This window comes from Squalius cephalus (genome assembly GCF_949319135.1).
Source record: "Squalius cephalus genome assembly, chromosome: 25".
NCBI lineage: Eukaryota > Metazoa > Chordata > Actinopteri > Cypriniformes > Leuciscidae > Squalius > Squalius cephalus.
In genome coordinates, this window is record NC_137146.1 from 5381186 (window position 1) to 5408420 (window position 27235).

Here is a 27235-nt window from a genome sequence, read left to right on the forward strand (position 1 = left end):
TTATGCATATACACAGATGTTTGTGAATATCGCAGATTAAACAGGAAATTATGTGTGTATATATATGTTACTCAGATTACCGTGTAATAAAAATTCTATTGTGATGTTCTGTCTAATTTTCTTTTGGTTTTAGGTATCATTTTATAGGTAAATGTTTATATCAAGATATCATTATGTACAGATTTCAGCTGTCTATAGCAAGTCTTTAGTGGTCATAAAAAGTGGAAGAAACATAAAGGGAATCACGGCACAAACCTTGGGGAACTGAGATGCAGAGATTGTGTCGATTCTAATCACATTACAAAATTATACATAACAAGTGACTCAATGGGACCATTCAACAAAACAGTGTGAGAAGAGATCTCCCCAAAGCCAGAGATGAATAATCAATACTGACAACATTAGGTGGTTAAACTGCAACATCTCAGTTATTTAACCACCGATGGAAAGCTTTAATATCAAAGCATCACAAATGCTTTAAAAAAAAAAAATATATATATATTCTTGGGATTTTCCTAACAAAAAAACATGCATGCTTTGTGGACATACCACACCAATGTTATCTGGATTATGTAGCATGGTAAATGAATATAATCATACAGTGTCATGGTAATTATCTGATACCATGGTACCATCACAATTTAATGTAAGGGTGAATCTTGACATAATAAATGCTATAGAGAATGCATTGATATTGCATTTAGAGTGGACAGATCAAGTATGTATTTGTGATAAACCCAACAATAAATTTGTCAAGCCTGAGATGTCATGTAATGCCTACTGTAAATTATGGTCTTTGTATATTGCTAAGGCTGTAACCCTCGATCAGAAACTCACTGAAGCCTACTTGTGTGTGTCTGTGAATGACTGAACAATTATAAGCATTAAACTGTCAAGCAAAATATCTGGTTACATAATAGGCTACTAAAGCATCAGTCGCTTTATACCAACACCACCCAAACATCCAATCGAATATCATCACTCCCCCATTTCAAGCAGTTACGTGATGTGTGACGTCGCAGTGGATGGTAGTGATGTCCGAATCGTTCTTCTGAACCGGATCTTTTAAATGATTCGACTCGCGCTTCGCGAGTCTGGAAATCACTGTATGGGACTTTGTTCAAGTTATACTATGTGTATGTTATAATATATTTAACAATTACAGTGAGTCTAATAATAACAATTGTTAACAATAAACAAAACAACATTTGAAATGAAAGCTCTGAGAATGAAAACGCTGTAACAAACCAATTAAATGGACTGTCTATCCCCACATGTTTTCATTTGTAAAATAAATTTAAATGGAAATCTATTATTAAACATCACCGTTAATACTGATTAACGGTGCAGTCAGTCACACCTTTGCTCTACGAATCAATCATTTCAATTACCCACTGGCACTAACCAACAGAAAGCTTGGTTTGAAGTGATTTCTGTGTGAGCAGTGCTTTCATACATCGAAATTTTCCTGAAATATCTCTAATGTGACTGCATCTTGACGTTTATAAACGATTTTACTGTACAAATTAATGTAAAATACCGCGTAGGGGGGTTATGGGAACTACGTTTGTGCAACAATTCATAAGTAACGGTCACTCGACTCTTTGAACTGGTTCGCACCGAACCGATTCGCCAAAAGAATCGAACTTTCCACATCTAGTGGATGGAGGTGGGGGCCGGGGAGGGACTTCTTGGACCAAAAGGGGATTCAAACGTGTTTATGACTTTAGTGTAGAACCGTCGCATTCAGTCAGTCAATGGACTCGGGCGCATTGCGATAACCGGCCTCATTGTGTTCGCTTCAGGCTGGGAAGCAAAACAGAGAGAGATTCGGTCCAGAAGATCGCCCAAAACAAAGGTGTGTCCATCGTAAAGACTTTCATTGTCAAAAACGGACAGGGCACGCGCAAAAGAGCGAGATCGTCGCTGGGAACAATGATGCTGATTGAAGTTTTGGTATTATGAGCAAAGCGCGCGGATTTGTTGGAAACCCATTGATGCGTCACATATAACAGTTAGTTGTTATCATTGTTTATCAGATCAGAGTGTGCTGTGCGGATTTGTCGCGCGCTCTCCAAATCATTCCAAACGCGGCATTTCTATTATTACCGTGAGCGGTTCCTAAATCCACAACGATGAATTACCAATCGAGCGTCCCGGTTTCGGTGTCAGTGTCCGGGATCTCTCAGCAGTCCCAGCCCGCTATGCCCACCCCGGGAACGGTACCCACACCGGTGCCCGTTCCTCAGTCGATTCCTCCTCAGTTCGGATCCGGATCGTCCGGGAGCTCCGGGGCGGGTCAGTTTGGCTCGGGAACCGTATCGGGCCCTGCAGCGCAGTCCGGCCCGTCGGGCTCCCAGTTCGTTTTGTCCAACTCAGCAGCCATCAGAGGCGAGATCCATCGGTTCGAGTCCGTCCACCCGAACATTTATGCAATATACGACCTGATCGAGCGCATCGATGACCTGGCCCTCCAGAACCAGATCCGCGAGCATGTGATCTCTATTGAAGGTAAGCGCAAGGCCATATTAATTGATGCCACAATGAAGCATTGTATTGTCTGTCAGTGTAAAGGCAAAAGCAGATGGTGCGTGAAAACTAGGGGACATAAATGAGTGTACACTCCTAATTAGGGGCTTCTGATAGCCATGGACCTCTTAATATGCATTATGCAATACAATATTTTAATGTGGCATTCATAGAGTTGTGACCTAATATGTTGTGACATAATAAAATAGTCTTGGGTGATGCATAAATAATAAAGCTGATGTTTACACTGTCTAGTTGGATTGTTTGGGAATGAAGAGCCGAGATCTTGCATAACCACGAGCTTCCAGAACGCATCAGTGTGTTGTGGATGTAAATTAAATTGTGAAGCAAAGATTTGTGACTCTCTGCATTAATATTGACACGCCAGTCAGATTTGATTTTCACAGTAGATCTTAATGCAGATTTGATTGTTTCATTATCAGAAGCTCTTCTGGAAAAACGCTCTCCGAGGTTCCTCTCATCCACTGTTTGTGCATCAGTCGTTCATTTGGTTAAAGTGAGTTTATCGATTGATTATGTCAAAGACATTGACTCTGACAATGCTTACAACAGATCTGATTGATTGGCTACCATATAAATGGGTTTTAAATACAAAAGCTGATGGTGCATGCAAACTGGGAAACGTATGACAGGCATCACAAATCATTATCTGCATTATGTTTAATTAAGGGGGCATTTGATAGCCGTGGACCTCCAAGATGAATTCTGATCACTAAACATGGAATAAAATATCTTAAAGTCCAATGCTTTTTGTTGTTTAATTGTACATTGGTAGTTAAAATGAGAAAAACACCAGCATTTAGAATTGGTTTAATCTTTTAAGAGTTATGTTGGCACAGTATGTAAATAAATAGTCGATTGTTTGAGGAGCAGAGATCATCAAAGTTTTGTGGCGTTTTGTATTAATATTGATTTTCCATAGATGTGATTGTTTCATAATGAGAAGCTCTTCTGCGAAACATTTGTCAGCATCAGTCGCTCATCTTGTATATAAAGTGAGCTTTTAGCTTTATAAACCTCATTATGTCAGATACATTGACTCTGACTTCCAATTTTTATACAGACCCGACCTCTCCACTCTCATATTAACGGTCAGGGTGAGAGTTCAGGTTAGATGAGCTTTAGTCACAGGTTATTTAAATGCAAATCGAGCCCCTTGCTGCTATAGAGTCGCATCTCTTCTAGAATTGCAGGGTATTACAAACCCTCTCAAGCAGTCTTATTTTGTTATCATGGAGTTTCTATAGGTTTCGCAGCACATACCGAGCTAGAATGATCCATTTCTGTATTTCTGAGGCAGCTACATGGTACATAATAGTATTTCTCTGATAAATGCATCACGATTCCCTGCAGAAACACCATAAATGTGAAGTTCATTGTTGAAAGATGATTGATTTATTGTGTTATAAATAGTGGTTTCACATAAGATGAGGTGATTGTGAGTGGTTGTAACATGGTGAGTCAGTGAGCTGGTGAGATTTTCTGTAACTCTCAGTGCATTTTACCACTGAGGGATGGAGATGGAGAAATTTCTGGATGAGCGGACACCCTTTCAGGGGGCGAGTAGGTTGACAGGAGTGGTAGAGTTTGCCTTTTCGCTATGTGAGCATGGGTTGTGTGCAAGCCAAGCTGATGATATTAACATTAACATGAAATTGTTGCAAAGACCGAATTTATTGAATTTATTTTACAAATATTTGTCAAGTTACCTTTGTATAGGCCTAGGTCTTTATACAATACAGATTGTTTCATAGCTGCCAGTAACAATGAATGATGCAAAGTTCATATATGAAAAAAAATCAAATTCTGCTGTAAAGCAGCTTAACAAAGACAATAGTGTCATTATTTAGCTCAAATCTGTTCAGTGTTGATTCATTTAAGTTTAATAATGTTGATGTTGCAAAATTCATCAATTATGAAACAAAGTCAGTAGTGTCATCATCCAGCTCAATTCAAATCAAGTTTTGTTCTCATTCAATACAGTGCAGTCAAATCGATAAAGCAGTGTTTCTGAATCTTAAGTCTTTTAAACCCCAAATAGCAAGCCAAAGGCAATAGTGGCAAGGAACCCAAACTCCACCAGTCGAGAGAAATGGAGAAAATACCTTGGAAGAAACCAGGCTCAGTCAGGGTGCCAGTTCTCCTCTGGAGAAATGAAAGAACATGGTGTGAATATATCCCTGTATATTCCATAAAGAATAGCCAGACTGGAGGATTCAATGAAGGGTTGACAATATCGTGAGCTGCCAATAATCAGCTACGGACGGATGGGACCTCTGTGCATAATGTTTATCGCAGGATATTAGTGTAGATCTACATCTTGTACTGTTGAGGGTGTAAATAATCTGTGTTAATGGTATTATCCAACTAAACCTCTTTACTTAGGGTAGGGTTAAGGAGCAGCCCTGGCTCTGGACCAGCAAACCAGTGATTTCTAACTAGTAAATATGATTGAGTCATTTATCTTGTTGTCAAAGCATTTGGAAATGAAAGCATTTTCCAGAAATTTCTAGCTTGCATTGCCATTGAAAATCCCTGACTTCCTTTTGTTCCCAGACCTGAAATAACCCCGCCCTCTCAGACAAACGCTAGTTACCCTTTTTTATCACAAATGCCAGTAACGTCCAGTGTCAGTCACCTCTGATCGATGCTGACTCATCCGGCCTGTAAAGAAATCCTCAGAAAGCCTGTAACACCTGAGTAAAGGCTTGCTGTTGCCATGGAAAATCATAATTGTGATGTATCACTTGCAGAACGTCTAGCCTATACAACAGCAACGGCATGTGCTATTGATTTCCAGCTTGTTGACCAATAATCGAGGTGTAACTGATTTGGATTGGGTTAAATCTAAATCAGATGGAACGTTTGCATTAGGACTAATGGTGTGACGTTAGCTGTGCCCTTGACTACTGGATGCTTTATTGACCGTTATAAATCATATTATGGCAATCAACAGCTGATGACAGGAGAAATGTTAAGTTGGGATTTTTGGTATTAGTTCATTATCCTAGTGCAATGCAAACCCTGTCTTGTATCTAAAACTGGAGTTGGACTGGTGTGAATAGAATAACATACTATTCTTACTATATAAGCAGTATATAGGCTATGCTTACTAAGGGTGTGTTCTCACTTGGCATGTTTGGTTCGATTTAAAACGAACCCTGGTGAGATTGCTCTGTTAGTGCGGTTCATTTGAATAAGTGTGAACGCTGCCATCTGAACCCTGGTGACACCAAACAAGCGGACCGAGACGCTGAAAATATGGGTATCGGTTCGCTTCCAAACGAACCAAACAAACAGCTTCCTATCGTTTAGGCTATGTGTGTGATGGAGGGATTCCTACCTCGGTTTTGATTCATTTACACATTTTATAAGCTCTTCACGAGTTCTCGGCTGGTCAAAATCCCATCATTTGTAGGCTATGCACATTTAGACCAGCACACACAGCATTGTTTTGGATGTTCGGTCACAAAATATACGGAAAAAAAGCTGACCAATCAGGTTGTGAACATATCACTATGCCTTTAGGTTGGTCGGTGTTAAAATGCCAATATGAACGACGTTAAGCGAACCAGGACTACATTTCTTTTTTTTGTCCGGACCAAACAAACCAAGCGAACCGAACTACAAGTGTGAAGTGAACACACCCTAATATGTAAATATCTAAAATCCCAGTATGCAACAAAATGCACTATTGATACATGATTGTATCTGGATATCTTGCATAATGCATTTTGTTTCACAATAGTACACAGTATTCAATTCCAAACATAGGCATATGCTAGTAGAGTTGACAGTCCATTAAGACAGTCCATTCTCATTACTAGTTCAAGTCTAGAGTGAATAGTTTGGATTTAACCTGCTGGAGGAATTATAACCGTCCGTGCTCAGTTGTGTAGGCCTACAAAATGTCTCTAAGTCCAGTTCGGCTCGAAGTGCGCTGTGTTTTGGGAATTAAAAATCCGCCTCCATCTGTCATGTCCTCTTGTATCTTTTATTTATGCAGTTTTGTTATTAGAGAACAGAAAGTTAATGTGATATAACAGGTTTTGTAAGAGAGAACAAATCTGTCTAGTTTTTTTTTTTTTTTTAGTAAAGATAAAGCTTATCAGCAGTTCATCAAAGCAATTACACACTTAAGCACAAGATGCCTCCAGGGAGAAAGCTATTTGTTTTCTTTGCTTCTCTTTCACCCCTGTCATGCCCCTTTGGTTATAGCTAATATTTACATGGTATTTACATAATCCTCCTCCATTTTATGTCAATACCTTGGAAAATTAAAGCATGTCATACCACACACATAACAAACAGGATGTATTGCATCTAAGCAACTACATAGCAACACCATAGCAACCGCTTGGCGACAAGAGACTTGAGGCTGGTCCACATCAGATTTTCAAAATGTGAGAGACCACAAACATCATGGATTTAAAAGTTTTGTTCCTATAGAACAGGGTTCCTCAATTGGTTTTCACCAAGGGCCAAATTCTGCCAACAATACAAAGCCAAGGGCCACCGACCAATGTTATGAGTCCGCAATGTTTGTTCTGCTACACTCTAAAAACGGCTGGGTAATAATTAATTAAAAAAAATTATTTTGCAACCCACTTAACACTTCTCACTCCACTGGAGAATTTGATAACATAATCTGTAGAACCATCAAAATAAAAGGGAGTAAGGAAGGAACCATCCAGATAAGGAACCTTCCAGATCACCCCAGCAACAGCATAGAAACGCCCTAGTGACCACTCAAAACACCTTAGCAACCGCATGGAAACGCGCTAGCGACACACTTAAAACATTCCGAACTCCTTAGCTACATAGCAACCACTCAGAACACCTGACTGAGGTGCATGAAAAGACACCACTCACGTTTTCTTTAAAATGTAAATATCTAGTTATTATTGGTATTTTTTAGCATATCATTCTGTGAATGGTGCAATAATGCTAAAGTTGATTTATATCATTCTGAGCATTTCTGAATCTGTGAACATTTGGTGTATTGTGTTCGAAGTGCTTTCTAGCCATCAGCGTCCTTTGGGACAGCTTCAGAAAACAGCGAAAATAAAGTAATTACTGTTGTTTTAAGCTGCCATTTATGCTGCTATAACTGATGCCATATCAGCAAATTTGTGACTTTATATCTGCCGCAGCGATGCTGTGGCCGTTCTTCCACTTTAATTCTTTTTGTCAGCGTTATCTGAACGACCTTCAGCAGATATTCACTGGTGTAAACAGAATTTTGTATTCAATGTCATCAGGGTCTGAATGAAACCACAGTTCCAAATGGAGCTGAAGTTGAAATTCAGACTAGCTGTTTATTTCAGTGATTACATGGAGAAACAATGTTATTGAGCAATACTTGAAGGCTACATGCTATTGTTTTAATCTACTATGTTAATTTTTGCAGTGATTTGGTATGAAATTTGGTATCATGACGACCCTGTTTGCATAATGTTAGATCAGTAATACTAATCAGATCAGATCAATAAAAGGAATTTCATATTCACAGACTTTGTGACCATTTGCTGTTGTCATTGCTATAACTATCATGCAAATGTATATTATATTCCAATAGTTTGTTTTTAAATAGTTTTTTAATCATCATAGTTGCACTCCATTTTCATTTTCTGGTTTGTTAATACTGCAGATTATGTGTGCTTTTATGTAAAACTGGTTTCTTCCTTTTTTACTGAAGGTATGCCTTTTCAAAACAGGCTAGTAGAAAAGAAAATTGGTGCCTGAGAAATTTGCATATGCTTTGTTTTGTCATAAGCAGCACAAATCTCTATGCACAACATGCTTGTTTCTAAATATTGTCATGTCTGTCCGCCTAGAACCTTCTGAAATTCTTGGTACAGAATCAAATTAAGATTTTTGACGTTTACATGATGAGCATCTTAACATTTTACACGTACGTGCTGATGGTCCTTATGAAGTAAATTAATGTGTTGCCAAAAATATCTTTTTGTGATTCATGCAATACAAACTCATGCATTTAAGTTAAGCTCATGCACATTGCAAAAAAATCCAGTCAACATGCCTGTACTGACTCGTTGTGATGCATTGCATGCGACGTATTCCATGCAAAGCATCGAGTTGCACTACAGCAGCAATCGCTTCTTTGCATGTGCTGCATCACAGGGGAGTTTTCACAGGTATTTTGACTGCAGCAAGGCTTGTGAAGCTTTTGCAGAAGAAGCTGTCGTGTGAATATGCACCTGTGTGTCTGGACTGCAGATACTACTGCGATCATCCTACGTTATTGCAGCACGCCTGTTGCTTAGGAACCGGAGCCTTATAGCTTTGTTGAAGATTAGAACAGAACAGGAGTTTTAAAAAAAACACTTCAGATATTCACTCTGCTTCTCCAAGCTTGGGGAACAGTGTTTTATGAGTTACCCCACAACTGATTTGTCCCATTTAAGTAAGTGAAAGGATAATCAATAATTCTAAAAGACAGAAATGCCTGCAGACGGCTTATTTAGTATCTTGTTTCCTCAAATTTGTTATGTTGATGGGTGTGCTTAAGACATTAAAGATGGATTATTTGCCTGCTGAAAGATAAAGGAAATGCACTCTGGGACTAAAAGCAAGATTTTGCGGCTGAAACGTGGTTTCTCTATAGAAGTGAAGTGTATCGAAGGATTGGAACGTTTGCTGTTGCATTAGTATTGATGCTCTGCCATTGACCAATTGTACTTCAAAACTCAAGAGCAACCTGCATGCTTTGCTCAGTAATGGTCTTCAGAATGACATAAAGTAGAATAGATAGGCTAACAATAATTTGGTTTGTATTTAGGGCTGCACAATATTGGAAAAACTGCTGACTTGAAAAGCTCTATTTGGGAAGAATTAATCATTCTAACGTTTAATCGTTCACCCTGATTGTGCTGATTTTGTTGGTGAGTGAATATAGAAAATTACAAGCATAAATAAATACAATAGAACAAAGATACAAATGAAATGTTTTTTAGGTAAGGCTAACAGTATTCAGGTACAGAAATCGAATAAGCAAATGTAAAATAACACTGCATAGTCTTAACTGTATAAATTAAATATTATTAATCTTTGTTAAAGCTAAAAAAAGGATTTTCTCTTTGTATTTTGTTGTTTGATTAAGATTAATGACACAGACAGCAGCAGTAATATTATGCTGCAGTCCCTTTAAGACCAAATGCCGAATATATGACAAATATGATACGCATACGTTTTCTTTCTCAATTGTTTATGTTCACGTAATCCATAAGTGACTGTGTTTACGAGGATACTCACAGAGACGGACATTTTGACATTATTTGTGCTTGAACGGACACATGAATGCAAAATGGAATTCGGTGTTCGCGTGCTGCTCTGTGTCTTGTGCTTGAATGGTTTAAAAATGCTTATGTTTTTTTTAATCAAATTATTTTCTCATCTTTTTAACATGCAAAATGACGTAGACAAACAATCAGCCATGCAACAGTAAGTGGAAATCAAAACAACAGCACAAAATCACTTGAATGTTTAAGCTAACAGGACATAAAGGACATGCAATTGATAAACTTTCGCAACTTAATCCGAGAATCACGTGAGTTTCGCCTGCTTATCTAGTCCGTGTGAATCAGCTACCTGTACGATCCCTATACTTAACATCTCACATCCTGCGATGTGACTATCGCGGATGCGCACTATCGCGATATCGATGCTAAAATGATTTATCTTGCAGCCCTAGTTGGAATTAAAAAACCTACGCAGTTACCAATGTCCCTTTTATATAATTTCTCTCAAGGAGTTTGACTTGAACAAGGATTTGTTGAAAGCGGTATGGATTTAAAGTTTTCCATTTAGAATAAATACTCAATTTCTTAGCATATTGAGTCTTCATAAAAATGTATCTCTACTCTGTCTTACGGATATCTCTGTCATTGGTTTTTCATCTTTGGCAGTTGTTAATTGCGAGTGATCATCATTCAGTCTGTGCATCTGTTTCAGCTTTTCACAAAAGAGATTGTTTTGGAACAAGACACACTGGAGACATCAAATCAAACTCCAAAACAAGAGAGTAATGCTTCGCACCGTTGGACGGTCTCGTTGGAAAGTGATGGATTCTCCACATGGTTTAATCTCAAAAGCTCTTCTTTGTTATAAACTTCTGATGCCGCATCAAGATCCTAAGTCTCTCAATCGCTGGTTTAAAACCATCCCGAACTTGGCGCGCTCTGGATGCTTCGAGGTCGTAAGTGCGAGAGGTCACAGGTCAAAAAGTGTGCTCGTGAAGAGGCTCTTTTCATAGCAGGGAAACTCTGAAGCCACGGCCTATCTCTGGAACATAATGTAGGCCATTGTTCCCACTACACAAAGGTGCTCTCTCCGCTTGTTTGCAAGCCTTTTTTTTTTGCAATTCTTAAGTGAACACACATGTTTTGGTCCACAGAAGCAGCCAGGGGTCTGTGTTTTGGTTGTGGTCAAGGGATCAACTGTGAAAGAAATAGTAGTAGAGCTGCACGTTGAAGTACTGGGATAAAGTTTATAGGTATAAACACTGATGATAGAGAACAAAATCAGAAAATCACCTTTTCACCGTAACTCGTCGCTTCAAACTAAGATTGTATCAATTTCATCGTTACACCAGTAGGTGGCGACAAGTGACTGTTTAAAAATGTATTTGTCATTGAAACATTCATTCAAGGGATTCCTTCAGAAACGCTGATTCATCCAGTAATGAAACAAGTGGAAGTATTTATGAGTGAGTCATTGAATCATTCATTCAGGAGATTCGTTTAGAAACACTGATTCATCCAGTAATGTAACAGGTCATTTAAATGAATTAAACATTTTTAAAATAGACTACAGCAATTAACATTAAGTCAGAACCTTTTCTGAACATTTTATTTTGTTTAGTTTGTCTGTTCTGTTCGTGGATTAATCGTGATCTCTATTTGAAACAAAAAAAAAATGTGATTCTGAATTTATCCAGAATCGTGCAGCTTTATTCCATAGTAAATTATTGAATATACACTATATTTTTCTAAACATTACCATTGCACCCTTGAGCAAGACCATTAATTTTAACTTGAACCCTAACTTGAGCTCTATGGAGATTATCCCTTTAGTAAGCATATAATAATTGTACCTTTAGGGATGTAAAAGCTTGTACCTTCAAAGATACACCTTCGTACATACCTATACCTCTAATGGGTGCACATTATTACCTTAATTTACTAAAATGCACTCTTTACTGGTAGATAAAGCATGAAGGCATATGAGGGTACTAACACCAGTGACAAGCTAATTGCAAAGTTTTTGCATAATTTTTGCTTTGATGAAAATGTCTGCTAAATTACTAATTATATTCTAGCAATCAGCATTTATGACTTAGATTACCATTCCAAAATGAAAATACACTCATCTCGTCAAATCGAAAATTGAGGTTATGGTGAGATAATTACAATGGAAATGAATGGGGCCAATTTTTTTTTTTTTTTTATGCTGACATTTCACGGAAAGGATTAGTAAGCAATTTTTAAAGACTATAATCATGTTATCATGCATATTGTACGTCTTGTGGCTATACTATTGAATCAGTGAGTATTTGAATGTTTACAGATTGGCACCATTCACTTGCATTGTAAGTGTTTCACTGTAAACCAGGATAAGTGGAAATTAATATTTGTGGTAATCAGTCACAAATGCAGTGAATTAAGCTTAACTTGGAATATTCCTTTAAATTACATCCCCCAACACCCCCATTGATGCTAGATTTGATTGTAGTTTTTTCAGGAATTCTGCAAAGTGATTTTGAGTGCAGGAGTGTATGATGCTGATCTGAGATCTTCTCACCAACTTATGGAGGTGATGGATCTGACTTTCTGTACAGCCGAATAGGCATCTGGACCAGAAACGGTACGCCTCATCTCCGGCGCCAGCGTGGCTGCTGAGTAGCAGATGGTCTGTGACATGAGAGGAGAGTTTGGAGAGCAGCGACTGAAGCCTGCCAAAGACCCCGGTTCTCCTCACTGTTAGGACCGGTGCATTCAAACAAACACGCACAACTCAGTAGAGACCCTCTTATTTGTATCTACACCTGCTTACAGTGACAAAGGCTTTTCATTCCTTTGGGATTATCCAGGCGTACACACCAACAAGACCCCTGGTTTGCGCCATGATGGGCGCCACCTGGTTGGATACCGAGCCCCATGACGCAGGCTAAACCACAAGGGCATGACTGCCGTGCAGTCCGGAAGGGATATTCACACAGTTCTGGCTCCTCTTCACGGATACACCCCCGTCCCCCAGCGTTAGTACGGTCTTGGAGAAATGGAGCGCGCCATATGTGGGAGCAGGATGTAGAGTATTTCCACAGCATGTGCTGTAGAGCATATATCGTCACTGCCTAAAGCTCCCACACCGAACAGCTAATTGGAGTTGCACGTCCTGTTTGGGGACTTCAAACCTGCACAAGTTAAATTGAATTTATTAATTGCAATTATAGAACAAGGCCGTGTCACAGTTTTTCGCTTATACGTCAACGTTCAAGGGCATCCTTTTTTGGCAGCTCTTTACCTACTTGTCTCTGCTTGAGGCAGGAAGTGTGCGTAAAGTCAAGGTTGTGTTAGTAAACTCTGCTCAGCTTGTTTTCCTCATGGATTGATGGATCTGTTTGGAGTATAGAGTATTCTGTTTATGGCTCATCACACACACATACACACACGTTTTTCCCATGAGCACTTGGTTTTTGAAGCCATTTGAAACACTAGCGTAAAGTGATACTCTTGTGAATGACTGTGACTTTAGGCCACCATGTGCAGAAGAATCACCTGTTTAGGGTGACTCATTCATATCTACCTGTGGTGATTATATAGTCCATAGGGTTTTCTGTTGAAAATAGTTTTGGAAAATCCCTTGTACCAGCTACTTTTTCTCAGCAGAGTGAGCTCTGCTAATCGAACACACTCTCAGCTCTCTCACTTTCTCGCTCTCTCTCTGTCTCTCATAGATAGTGCTAGTAAGTCTGATTCATTTTAGTCATCATAAACTGTTCTCTCTATATATATGTAGCATTGGATTCATTTGAGTGAATTCATTGTTCATTCATTCATTCAAATCCCTTGTTTGTTGTGGCAGAAAGGGCTGTTTAAAGTATAAATCATATAATTGGATGCAATGCTTATATATATATATATATATAAACGTGTTACTAATACTAACCACAAGTAGATTTAGCCTATAATTTTAGCCTATGTTTCACTTCATACCAACTGTAGGAGGTCACCGTTTACATAAGACCAGGTACTGTAAGTTTATCTATGTACACACTGTCTCTGATTGGGTTATCATGTTTAGCGCAACCCTGATTCCTGCATAACTACATTTGTCAGTGTCTAAACCTTGAAAAGACCAAGGTTATACAGAGGTCAAGCCTTTTACAAAAAGAGAAAGCTTGCGTTTGAACTATTTTAGAGGTTTGCAATCAAAAGAAGCAGATGACAGACCATTAACTAATCCGTTTAACCTCTTTGCAAATTTTGATGTTTTTTAACCCACCTCAGCTAAAATGGGGCAGGATGAGTTAGAATGATCCATCTTTGCTTAATGCGATTTAGTGTGAAGTAGCGGCCAGTTTCACCGGGTTGTAAAAATTGTAAAATCTAACAGCAACTTTCCAAGAGCTGTTTTGTGGGTGTCACGAGGGGGTGGTGTGGAGGCCTCAGGAGTGGAGTGTTGGCTCGGTTAGTTTGCAGCTTTTGCTGATGACTGTGGGTGTCCGCCTTCAGCACTAAACAGAAATGTGCTTCAAAACCGATCGTTTTGTAAGATATTACGTTAAAAAGGATTCATGCGTTTATCACGCAACTGAGCCTATATGAATGGATCCTCTTCACGAACCCAGATCAAGACAAAATCTGCCCCGAACTGCAATTTGCTATCAGATTTTTTAGGTTTTATGACTATGTTTGGAAACCCGCCATAGTGCGTTCAGTGCAACAGGACACGTGTTCTTGTGTAACCCCCCCACATTGCACTTGGCTCTCTTTTTTCAGTCTTCTTTGGTCAGAGGCCATGTTTGTGAAGTGATTTTGAGGTGGTTCTCTCCTTGATTCCTGGAGACGGCAGCGGGAGAATGGGTGTCCTTTGGCAGAACCAGCTGGAGGTGTAGGAACAACGCTTGGCACCTCACTGTGAATTCACTCATTGTCCTCCTCTTTGTTTGTCTGTGATGGCGGATTGTGTGAATTTTAAGACCACAGGTTTTTTCTTTTTTTCTTTTTGTCCTGTTTCAGAGAGGTTTAAATATAGGTTTTGTTTCTTTTGCAAAGTGAATACAATTAGAAAAAGCAATTTTCAGTAGAGTTGTGACGTTGGGTTTGTGATATGGTCTTTTTTTGATGAATTGTTGCTTGGGCAAATTTGATCATGGCAAACTGTATTTTTCAGATTTTCTGCAAAATCGGCCTGTTTTATTCAACAATAGGGTTAGTGAGTAGGTGGAAAATGGTCACAAAACCAATTACAGCTGTTCTTTATGCAAGAAAGATTGACAAACATTTATTTGCCTTTTTTATGCAGAATCATTCAATGAACATTTTCTCATATATTCTTCAGTATGCATGCACAATAATAAAATTCTGATTGCTAATGATAAGCCAATAATTGTTTTCATTGTTTCAATTGTTTCTGAAAACTAATAAATTATACTATTTTGTTTCTTAAAAAATTATGCAATTTATTAAAAATGCATGCAATTTTGTTCCAAAATAGTAAATGTACCATTTAGTCCAAAAACATAACAAAAAGCTAAAATTCAATAGTTTTAATCAATGTCAAATAGACGCCTAGAGGATTTTAGGCATCACAACATTATAATGTACAGTGTGTTTTTTTAAATTAATTGTTGTGGACTATGCATCTCTATAATAGTAAAATGCTCTTTAAGAAAAAATGGGTTAAATCTTTGCTGTAGATCCTGGCAATGCTAATTGGTCCCCATCCCAGCATCGATCGGCATCAATCCCGGGATGTGTTTGCGTTCACACAGAAGGCACACTAGGAATTTTACGGCAATTTCCCGGGATCAACGCGCTGTGTGAAAGGGTTTTTGTTTGTAAAAGTAATCTAAAATCCACAATTAAATATCCAATATTTAATACAAGATACAAAATCATAACATTAATTAACTTAAATAATGGCTGCTATCCGATCTGGTTCCAATAAATTGTGCGTCTATATCTTTCAGAGACATTTTTGCTTAATTTATTAATTAGGAACTAGCAACCATCTGTTGTTTTCTACAACTTTTGCAGATAACTCCGTGATCCCATGATTCAACACATCTGCCCCATCCCTGTGAATATGGAAATCCTGACATTCCCATGCAATGTTACAGAGTTTACTGGGGACTCTGTCTTGTCCCACAGCTGATGGGTATTTTTAGGTTTCCTACATTCCTCTTTTCCAGGAAAACGGCTCTGCTTGTCACTTTGGGTGACCGCTCTGTTGGGAGTACAAAATGCAGATCAGTGCTGATCTGAGGTCATTCCCGTGTCTTTAGTTTTAATAGGGTTTTGGTCAGAATTTGGCTTTGGGAGGCTGGACCGAGATCAGGGGACCAGATCTGCTCTTGAGGGAATTGCTGTATGATTTTGTTTACCTCTTGATTTCCTGTGTTCCCCCAATTCTCAATGCTGGGTTTGTTCCAGTTGCCTGATAGAGAGTCCGCTGTGCTTGCATGTATATTTAAATGGATACATATTTAAAAAATAAATAAATATTGGTTTGTTTGTTGGTTTGTACATATATTTTTTTATTTAATACACAGAAAATGTACATTTATATAAATTATTTTATCTTGTTTTATTTTATCTTATCTTTTTATATATTTACCCTAGCAACCATTTAGTAATACTTTTGCAGCCACCCAGAGTTTTAATTTAATTTAGTTTAATTTATGCGTGAATGCATATTTAACTAATTTTCTACCACATTTTAATTTTTATTTATTTACTTTTATACATTTAGTTAAATACACATAACTATATTATTAGCATTCATATACATGAATGTATGTATTAACCCTAACTCCTTATTCTGCGTTTTTTTTTACGGTTTCACAATATTGAAGAAAAATATCATATGCAGTAATAACTTTTGTAGCTTTAATATGCATACTTTTCAAGACCGTTTGAGTGCAAAAAGAGAACTGAATTCGGGATCGCTTACTGTCCGAGAGGCGGCTTTCTGTGTGTGTGTTTTAGGTGTAAGCCTATGTCAGACAGTGAGAGTACCGCAATAAGTTGTTTCCCGCAGCTTATTGCGCTTAATAACTATTTTTAGTCACATGCAAGTAGGGCTGTGACTGTGGCAGTTTTTTTACCACTGTGGTGGTAATGGACCAACCACGGGCGGTACACACACACACTCACACACACACACACTCACACACACTCACACACTCACACACTCACACACTCACACTCACACACACACACACACACACACACACACACACACACACACACACACACACACACACACAGCGGTTGTCAAGTTTACCAGCACAGCCCTACATGTAAGTAACATCCGTGTGCCAAGTCATTCTCTGCTATATGCGTCGACCTAAAACTTTTTGAAGTAGCCTATTAAAATCATTCAGATATCGCAGGCCGTTGCGATATGCACATTTGAGATTTCGTTAATTTCCATATATCATGCAGGCCTATATTTATGACACTGCAGGGTGTTCCAAATGAACGAATGTTGTCAAGTGAAGTGAACTTCTGCAGATGTCCCATGTTGAGTGTGCAGGGAGCACACAGTGAATACTCCATAATGGGACCCGTGTGAATCGGAACGCATCCTTTCCATCAATTTTATTCTTGAAGAAGCTCAGTTCCTGTGGTATCTGCAATGTTCCCTTTTGCTCTGAGTTCACAGCTAAATCCTATTTAGTGCTTGCTGAGAAAGGTGCCATTAAGAATATACTGTCTGCTGCTCAGAACATTACTTCTGACTGTGGATCAGCAGTTTTTTCCGTATAGTGGCAAAAAAAAAAAAAAAAAGCATAGATGTGGAAAACTGGTCCTTTGTCAGCATTCCTGATATAATACAATCTCTTACCTGACAGGTGGACTAAAGATGTTTGGGTCAGGATGTGTTATTTTAAAGGGATAGTTGAAAATTCTGTAATTATTTACTCACCCTCATGACGATCCAAGACTTTCGTTCATCTTCGGAACAGAAATGAAGATCTTTTTGATGAAATCAGTCCCTCCATTGACAGCTACACAACTACCACTTTTTCACTTCGAAAAGTTCATAAAGATATTGTAAAAAACAATCTACATTATTCAAACGGTTTTGTCCAAATACATTTTTTTTTGCTTTATATGATAAACAGATTTAATTTAAGCTTTTATTTACATATTCATTAACTCACACATCAGTTGTGGTAAACAGAAGCTCAAGCATGTTCGCTTGACGTGCGAGAACCAATGAGGTTCATTCTCGTGTTACGCAGCATGTTTGAGCTTCAGCAAGAACCAATCAGGTTCATTCTCGTTTTACGCATCACTTTTGAGCTTCAGCAAGAACCAATGAGGTTCATTCTCGTGTTACGCAGCACGTTTGAGCTTCAGCAACAACCAATGAGGTTCATTCTCGTGTTACACAGCACGTTTGAGCTTCAGCACTGGGGTTTGTTCTCGCACGTCAAGCAAGTTCGGTTTAGCTTCTGTTTATGTTCGTTGTTTATATATGAATATAAACCTAAATTCAATCTGTTCATCCTACAAAGCAATCAAGTCTCTTCAGAAATTTGGACTAAACCACTGAATTCATATGGATTCGTTTTACGATCTCTTATGAACTTTTTAAAGCTTCAAAGTGGTAGTTGCGTAGCTGTCAATGGAGGAACATTCTTCATTTGTGTTTTGAAGATTAACAAAAGTCTTAAATGTTTGGAGTGACATAAGGTAAGTAAATAAGGACTTTTAATGACTTTTGAGTGAGCTAACCCTTTAATAATTGCTTTGATGAATGTTATTATTCTGTCAGTTTGTCAAATTAGTTTTTAAAAATGCATTACTGAAAGACTCACAAATCCAGCACACAGTCCATCAGCCTCATTATATGAAAAAGCAGAGAGTTTTAATTAGTTTTCTGTTCATTCTTCATGTTTTGCATGGACAAAGCGCCAAGATAAATATTGCTGCATTGTAAACCTGTTACAAATTGGCTCCGAAAATGTCATTAAGAAAAAGCGAGAGGTGGGTTGCTTTGGTTTTTCTCTAGCAGTGATTGCCAGTGTGTCTAGTTTAGAAAATGCAGAATAACATGTTACATAAGAATACCTGCTGGCAAAAAAACATCACCAGCAAACACACACACACACACACACACACACACACAAAAAACATGCTGAGAGGCATACACAAATCAACAACTCTTTGACAAGGGGGAGAATTTTTCAAACTCGAAAATTGTATCCTGGAGGTTACGTGCGAATGAGCGAAGTGACATGTTTGCAGTCATAAATATGAATGAAGTTTCAGATTTACCCTGTTTAAAGAAGCTGTTACTATGGAGACGTTGTTACAAGAAGGTCATTAAAGAGCTGCATTGCTGATGCGCACAGCGTTCGGAGGCAGAGCAAGGCGCTGCTGTCATCCATCTCCACTTTTCTGTCATTTATGGCTTTAGAGCGGTTTATCAATCAACATTTGATCTAACTGAGTGTGGACTAATTAGATGAGTCAGTTTTCTCGGCCTGCTGATATAAATCATTAGCCACTCGGGAAGATTTTTTCTCAGTAAGGAATGTTTGCAATAAACAGTGTTTGCGAAGGCAGGCATCACTAGTATTATTGCTCATGCTTTGTGTACCAAGTATTATAATTCATCCTGTGTCGTTTGTGCAACACACATTATTGAAACCTGACTGGAATATCATAGAGACTTTGAGTTGGGCCAGTAGCAATCACCATTTTATTTTATTTTTATCTTGTTTGTTTTATCTAGTTGCATAGAATATTTAAGTCCCATTATAAAGTGTACTGGGTGTATTGTATTTGTTGGCAGCTATTGAAATGGACATCAATCATAATGGGGTTTATAAATCACTAGATGTTTAATTTGTTTCTTATACTTGGCATTGAAATATATTTAATTAATTGGTGCTAAATTAAAGATGTTAATCTGTGTATGTAAAAGAATTCAATAAAAGATTTCAGTGCAATGGTGAAAAAAGCTTGCCTTAAGCTAACCACGGGCAATTGTTCATAAAAAGGGTCAAGAGTATCTCAGTGGGTCAAGTGTTCGCTTAAATACCCAGAAGGCCAGTGGTTGTGGACAGGGATTGTTGACTTAATGGAAGGTTGTGTGGTTTCGCGTACCTCAAAGCTACATGAAGTTGAAGCCACACATCTCCATTTTATGGGCTCTTTGACCAGTGAAACCAGTGACATAAAATCAAGAACCATCATCAAGTATCAAAAGACAAAGAAGACCCACAATTCATTCAAAGCTAATAAAACCACCCGTATCATTGAGTGTGTTTCATATTCCCAAACGTGCAGACAAGAATATCAATCTGTCATCTTTCACAAAACAGAGGAAGAAATAAAATGCAGCTTCCCTTGTGTCAGCATTCTGTGAGTGTCTCTCTCTCTCTCTCTCTCTCTCTCTCTCTCTCTCTCTCTCTCTCTCTCTCTCTCTCTCTCTCTCTCTCTCTCTCTTTTGATGAGTCTTCCTGCGTCTGCGGTGATGTTTTTTCACTAGTAGCAGTTGGAATGAATGGACGCTGCTTCAGCTATGCGGGAAGCTGGCAGCGAAACTCTACATTCAGCAACGCCAGCCTTGAGCTTTTACAAATGCATTATGCACTTCCTTTCCTCATCCGCTCTCTGTAAAAAAAAAAAATAAATCAACCCAAAAGCACTAACCTGTTAGAAAAGGAAGAATGTGAAAATGGAGGGCATTGCCTTCACCTCTAACGCGCCAGTTAATGAGTGATGATTGTTGATGAGTTGGACAGATCTGTAACACAGTATTAAACTTGTTGAGGAGAGGTGTGCTTTTACTTTTTTAACCAGTAAGCAACCGTCATAGCAATGCCATTTTTATTTTATTTTATTTATTAATATTCTTTTTTTTTATTTATTTTAATTATTTTATGTATTCATTTATTAATAGTAAATGTATTCATTTCTAATTATATAAATTATTTACATTGATTATTATTAATTTATTCTGTATTTTAATATTATTTTAAATTTTGTATTATTTTAGTCATCACAATCTTTTGTTGAAATATTTTTGTATCACAATATTTTTGTTGTGGTTGATGGAATAGAACCGAAAACGAGGGAAATGAAAGTAGTTCAGGGTAAGACTGCAGATTTTATTCATTCATAAGACCAATGTTTGCTATAAGAATTTTAATTAGTCATTTTTTATAAACTTCTTTGTTGTATTACTAAATGCATTAACATTGCATCTCTGTGTGACTTTAATTTACATCTGCTCATGAGGCATTAAAAAGAAAACAATATTTTTATTTTGTTTTATACCAGCCATCAGGGTTCCTTTGAGTCTTTTAATGTTATCATAAAATGACTCAAATATCTGAAATTGGTCTATCTTTGCACAGCAGAAATCGTTCCATAACACTCTTCAGATCGCACTTATACTATCACACGTACTGGCTGAAGACCCAGAGCCTTCATTAGGTGTCAGGGTGAAGCAGTGATATCTATAGCTTGTCCCACAGAGCACTGATGCTGCTCGTACCATCTTTATCACAATGCTGTGATGTGGAAATCGCCCCGTTGTGAATGTGGGTGAGCGTGTTCGTGCTGGCACAATAGAGTGAGAGGGAACGTGTGTGTTAGTGGGTGCGTAGGTGGATGTGTGCGGGTGGAAACGAGAAGAATCGACGGTGCTAACGTCGGCGTTGTCTCTTCAGACACTCCTTCAGAGAGCTCATGTGGGAGAGAGCGTGGGTCAGATCGACCTCAGGAGTGTCCAGTGAGCTTACAGCAGGTCTTGTTTTAGAGCCAATGGGCCGTCCCAACTGTGAGAAAAAGCCCTTTGTGCGATACGTCACTAATTAAAGGGGATATTTCATTGAAATTAGATATATTTATATATCTAAACTAAAGTATATTCTTTATATACACACGTATAGTTTCATATATTCAAGTTATATAATTTTCTCGCTTGAATATATGAACGAATGAATGAATCTCACAAAACTTGTCAAGAACATGTCTAGGTAATATTTCACCACAAAATCAAAAGAAATAATAAATATTATTTTGCTAAAGGAAAATAAAGTATTTTTTTTAGGACTGTTAAAATTGTTGACATTTTTTTCCAGCAATTTCTCATTAACGTAATGCAAAAAATCTCATTATATTACTGTAATGTAAAAAAAAAATAGATATGTCATTTAAAATGTACATCATGATATTGTTTGTTGTACTGTTTTTATACTGATTTTTAATTTAAAAATATGTACTGTAATTTTTGTACTATAATACAATATAATGAGAATTTAGGAAAAAGTGTCATGAAAATATTAACAATAGATTGAAAAAATATTTTTTTTATATGGAAAAAAAAAATGAAATCTATGTGAAAATAATAATACAAACACATATTTCTAAAATATTTCTAAAACTGGCTTTGTTTAATACAAAAAAGGAATAAAAAATATTTTTTCATTTATGTTCTTTTATGTATAAAATTACACACACACACACACACACACACACACACATATAAAGTATATGTGTGTCTAATGAATAAATGTAAATATGTGTTTATAGCCATTCTATAATTGTATAAAACTATAATTGTATAGCTATAATTCATAAAGTTAGTTAAGTTAGCAGACAGCCCATTTAACTCTAAAGGCCAGAGAGTGGGTAAAAAAAGGGCCATGTTAAACAGTTTTTGTTCTAAGAAACCTCGACTGACAAGAATAGTGTAGCATCAAAAGCTATAAAGTGTAGAATGTGTTTCATTTGAGTTTGTTTCGAGGTGTTTGTTTCGCAGGAGGACATCCTCTTGTGGAAAGACAGGCCAGTCAGTCCGTATCTGTTTTTTTCCTGCACTGCAATAATTATTTTTTTACTTTTTTTTTATCATTATTGTCCTGCGCCCATGTGCAACACCTCAGTTAAAAGTTCAGAACTCTGTTTGAAAAGATGAAGGATCGACAGAGGAAGAGGAAGGATGCGTCAGAGAGAGAAGGGAAGTGCACGATTCCAGAGCGTTCCCGCGTGTAATGTATCGTATTTAATGTGCCATGCCGATGTTTCCATAAATTCCAGCACGTTTCAATGTGAATCCCACTCGTGGCTCCGTGTTGCTGTGCCTTCCATTGAGAGATGCAGCGGAGAGGTGGGCGGAAGAGGTGGCGTTACGTAACTGAGAAAAAGGACTGATGGGATAAACTTCAGTTAGAGAGAATGAGGAAGATAAAATAGTGCGTGATACCTCATCCTTCACTTAAGACCACTGTGTGGATTTGTTTGTGTGTATATGCACTTTCATGTCCTCATATGTTGTGTTTCTTGCGTATAAGTGCAATTCAGATTTTGACTCTCCTTATTGAGAGAATTATCCCATCCTCCTGTCTCTATGCTCTAAGTCTCCCATCCTGTCTCTAAGTTCACGAATGCAGACACGTCTAGTTATGGTCAGATTTTCCTGAGGTCATGCTGTTTGAAACAGATCTTGCAGAGGAAGCAAGATGTTATTAACATGGTAGCTACCTGAATACCTAAACACATCTGGTTTAATGCCACATTTTGAACTATTGCCCCCTTCAGGTTACTGAGATTTGATATTGGCACAGACAAAGTCTCTTATGCTCAGCAAGGCAGAAGTACTGTAATAACAGTAATATTGTGGAAAATGACTGCGATTCCTGTGACAGTCTTCAGTGTCACATTATCCTTCAGAAATCATTCTAATATGCTGATTTGCTGCTCAAGAAACATTTATTATTACTATCAATGTTGAAAACAGTTGTGCTGCTTAATATTTATGTGGAAAAAGTTAAAGGGATAGTTCACTTTGAAATTAAATTTTGGTATGTTTTAGCTTACCTGAAGGGCATCCAAGATGTAGGTGTCTTTTTTTCCACAGTAGTTTCAATTTTGATATTTTTAGGTCAAACCGTTCTTGTCTGTCAGTCGTATAATGCAGGTCCATGGTCACTGTCTCAAAGAGCATGCACAGAGAAGTCCAAATTAAAACAATTCCCCATCGTCCAAATTAAACAATTCCCCATCGTAAGTACACATTGATGGCCTAAGACACGAAACGAGCGGTTTGTGTGAGAAAACAAACAGTATTTATATTGTTTTTACCTCTTATACACAGCCACGTCCAAGTGATCTGAGGGCGCGAGCGCATCCTGTGTGTGACGTGTGTGCAGACTGGTGCATAGATATATACACTAGAGGTCGCCTTGGCTACGGCAGTTCATTGGAACGAATGTCTTTAATGCGAAATCTAGTGTATATATATATCTATGCACCAGTCTGCGTACACGTCACACAGCAGGAAGCGCCCGCGCCCTCAGATCACTTGGACGTGGGTGTGTTATAAGAGGTAAAAACGATATAAATACTGTTCGTTTTCTCACACAAACCGCTCGTTTCGTGTCTTAGGCCATCAATGTGTACTTACGATGTGAAATTGTTTTAATTTGGACTCTGTGCATGCTCTTTGAGACAGTGACCATAGACCTGCATGATATGACTGTCAGACAAGAACGGTTTGACCTAAAAATATCAAAATTGAAACTACTGTGGAAAAAAAGACACCTACATCTTGGATGCCCTTCAGGTAAGCTAAAACATACCAAAATTTAATTTCAAAGTGAACTATCCCTTTAAAAGAACAGCTTTTATACATCTTTTATAACAATAATAAATGTCATTACTGTCACCTTCTGACCAATTTAATGTATACATGGTGGACCTGAAACTTAATCTTAATCTTATGCTTTTGTTTTTCCTTGTATTTGTAGTAAAGCCCTTTAGGATCCATCCAGATGCCTTTTTTTCAGTCTTTGTTAGTCTTTGTGTAGTATTTAGCTCGATGACCTTTACTTCAGAGCACTGAGCTACTTATTAATGTTTTCCAGTGTGTTTTGTAACCGAGACTTGTTTCGAAAGACTGTTTTGACATGTTTTTATGGTAAGATTAACTCTGAAGGATTAAGTCTGAGGTTAGAAAGGTTGTTTTGTGATGGAAAGCGTGGATGAAACTGGAATAAACTGCAGGGTGGACTTCAGGTTGACCCTGCCACACAGCTTGCTGTGACCCAAACACTGAAGATGCATTGAGATGGAAGACATTGAGAACAGTGGCTTAGCAATTATCATTAATTTACTACTCCACAATATATGAAAAATTGTATTACTATGATCTGTCCAGTGCAGAGCTCAAGGCTGCTTGGCCATGTTGCATTAGCAGGACCTCTGGTGACTGGATGTCAATGTTGTGATTTCAGCTAATTGATGCACAATGTATTCTGACACACAATTGTCTTGTCTACATGTTTTATTCTTCAGTTGTTTTGACTAGCGATATAAAGCAGAACAATTCATCAGACAAGGTTAGCCGTATATACCTTTTTATGTAACATTTCATTATTGCAACTGAAGTAACACAAGGGACATCTTCATATATTAAACATATCTAGAAGTATTTATTCTGTATCTGTATGGAGCTGTATTTTTTATTTTATTTGATCTTTCTCTGTTTATTTTAATTGAAATGTTTGGTCGCACGCTATTTTAAGGTGTCATTATTTTACAGTGTAATTATATATTTAAGTACTGTATAATATTATTTAACAACATGTACTATAAGGTTAGGGTAGGATTAGGATTTGGTTGAGGGTTAGTTGCATGTAATTATGCATAATTAACTGTTATTACTATGGTAAGTACATGTAACATATGCAACAAGGACACTAAAATAAAGTGTTACCAAATGTTTTAGTAAGATGTTGTTTGAAATATATTAAATTTTTCTTTGGTATTTAATTATATATCATTTGCTCTTTAGTATGTTTGACAAATAAGAATAAAAAAATGTCTTTAAAGAAAATGAATGCCATATTTTTTTGACTAATGGTCTTTTTTTCTTTTTCTATGTCCTGTGCCACAATGCTGAAATGAATCTTGATGACATCTGCTTTTTAGGTAAGAAATCTCTCTTTGTTAAACATGCACACTGCAGTTGTAAATATGAATCGCTATCCAGTCTTCAAATTTATATATATGGCTGATTACTGAAGAGCTTTATTTTGCTTCAGCATGGCATCGTTTACCTGTTAGAGATGCCAATAATTGCATTTTAGTCAAAAAGGTACGTAGTACTTAGTACCACTCCATGCATTTTAAAGATATTAAAAGGCATTTTGATTTGGTGAAAGCTCTTGAATGTAATTTCATGACTAATATATATAGCTGCTACCACATAACAGCCTCATTAAATGTGTCAATTTTGAAGTTTCAGCTTCCAAATGGCATGAAGAATCAGTGTTTTAAACCTACTCTGGAAATGGTTTCCTTTTTTCCTTTTTTTCTTTTTCTTTTTTTCTTTTTTTCTTTTTTTCTTTTTTAAGCATGCCATTACAGCTCTTTGCTATGTGTGTAGTTGTATACGATAATAACTTTGATATAACTTTCATTCATAATAGTTTAAAACAAATTTCATATCCTGCTTGTTCGTACTGGTTTTAGTAAATTGCATGAGTCCGTTCTCATCTTATAAACACTCTTCTTAAATTGAAAGAGCAGTTTAAACATATATACAGTAGATGATTTCATATTCAATTTATAATGTGGATTATTTATGTTAGTGGTTCTCCAAATGGAGTATTGTTTGATGTGTGCTATGGAGTGCCTCAGGTGTATGCATTGGGCAACATTCATTTGCAAATACATATTTTCATAATTTACAATCTCATGAAAACATGCCCAGTTCATATTTCACCCCACTATCAAAAGACAAAAAAGAATTATATTTTGCATAATGAATATAAATATTTATTTGGACCATTATAGGTATCATTTTTTTTTTGGCATTGCGATTGCATCATTTTCTCGACAAATGAGTGGATTTTTATTACCGTAATGCGTTCAGATGAGATGTTGTACTTTGGGTGTTTTATTTTTTGTAATTCTCATTATTTTCAATGACAATTCTTTTCTAATTACTTTAATAACGGGATTTTTAACAGTATTACAGTAAAAGTTTTTAAATCCACATCAATTAAATTAATGCAACAAATGCTTCTATTATGGAATACCTTTTAGTACTTTCAAGTTTTGTAGTTTTTAATGTTGTAATTATAATAAGATCTTCATGCATTACATAAAGGAGAATTTGTGGGCAACATGTATTTAATTGTCACAAAAATAATGTCACAAAATCCACAAAAATGCAGTTTTTCCTAATGCAAAATATCATTTCTCATTGATTTCTTCTGATTTCGGGGAGGAATATGACCTGGACAAGATCCTGATGAGTTTTGTGAGAATCCATACTTGGTATGCATAAAATGTATTACACAGTAAGCTCACTAAGCTGTGTGAACGCACGTGTGTCATAAATAATTGGAATATTTAATGAAGCAACAGAATGAGTATATGTATAAGGGAGATTTGAAGGCCAAAGA

General features: G+C 37.2%; 1 protein-coding gene across 1 annotated transcript in view; it reads left to right on the forward strand.

Annotated features, from left to right (window-relative positions):
* The first annotated feature begins 1678 nt into the window (after nucleotides 1–1678).
* agap3 (ArfGAP with GTPase domain, ankyrin repeat and PH domain 3) overlaps nucleotides 1679–27235 on the forward strand; it is a 157941-nt gene continuing 132384 nt past the window's right edge. The window contains exon 1 of the mRNA XM_079863064.1: nucleotides 1679–2511. Within this exon, the coding sequence (XP_079719190.1) occupies nucleotides 2136–2511 (376 nt within the window). The 5' untranslated portion in view covers nucleotides 1679–2135. The remainder of the gene's footprint in view (nucleotides 2512–27235) is intronic.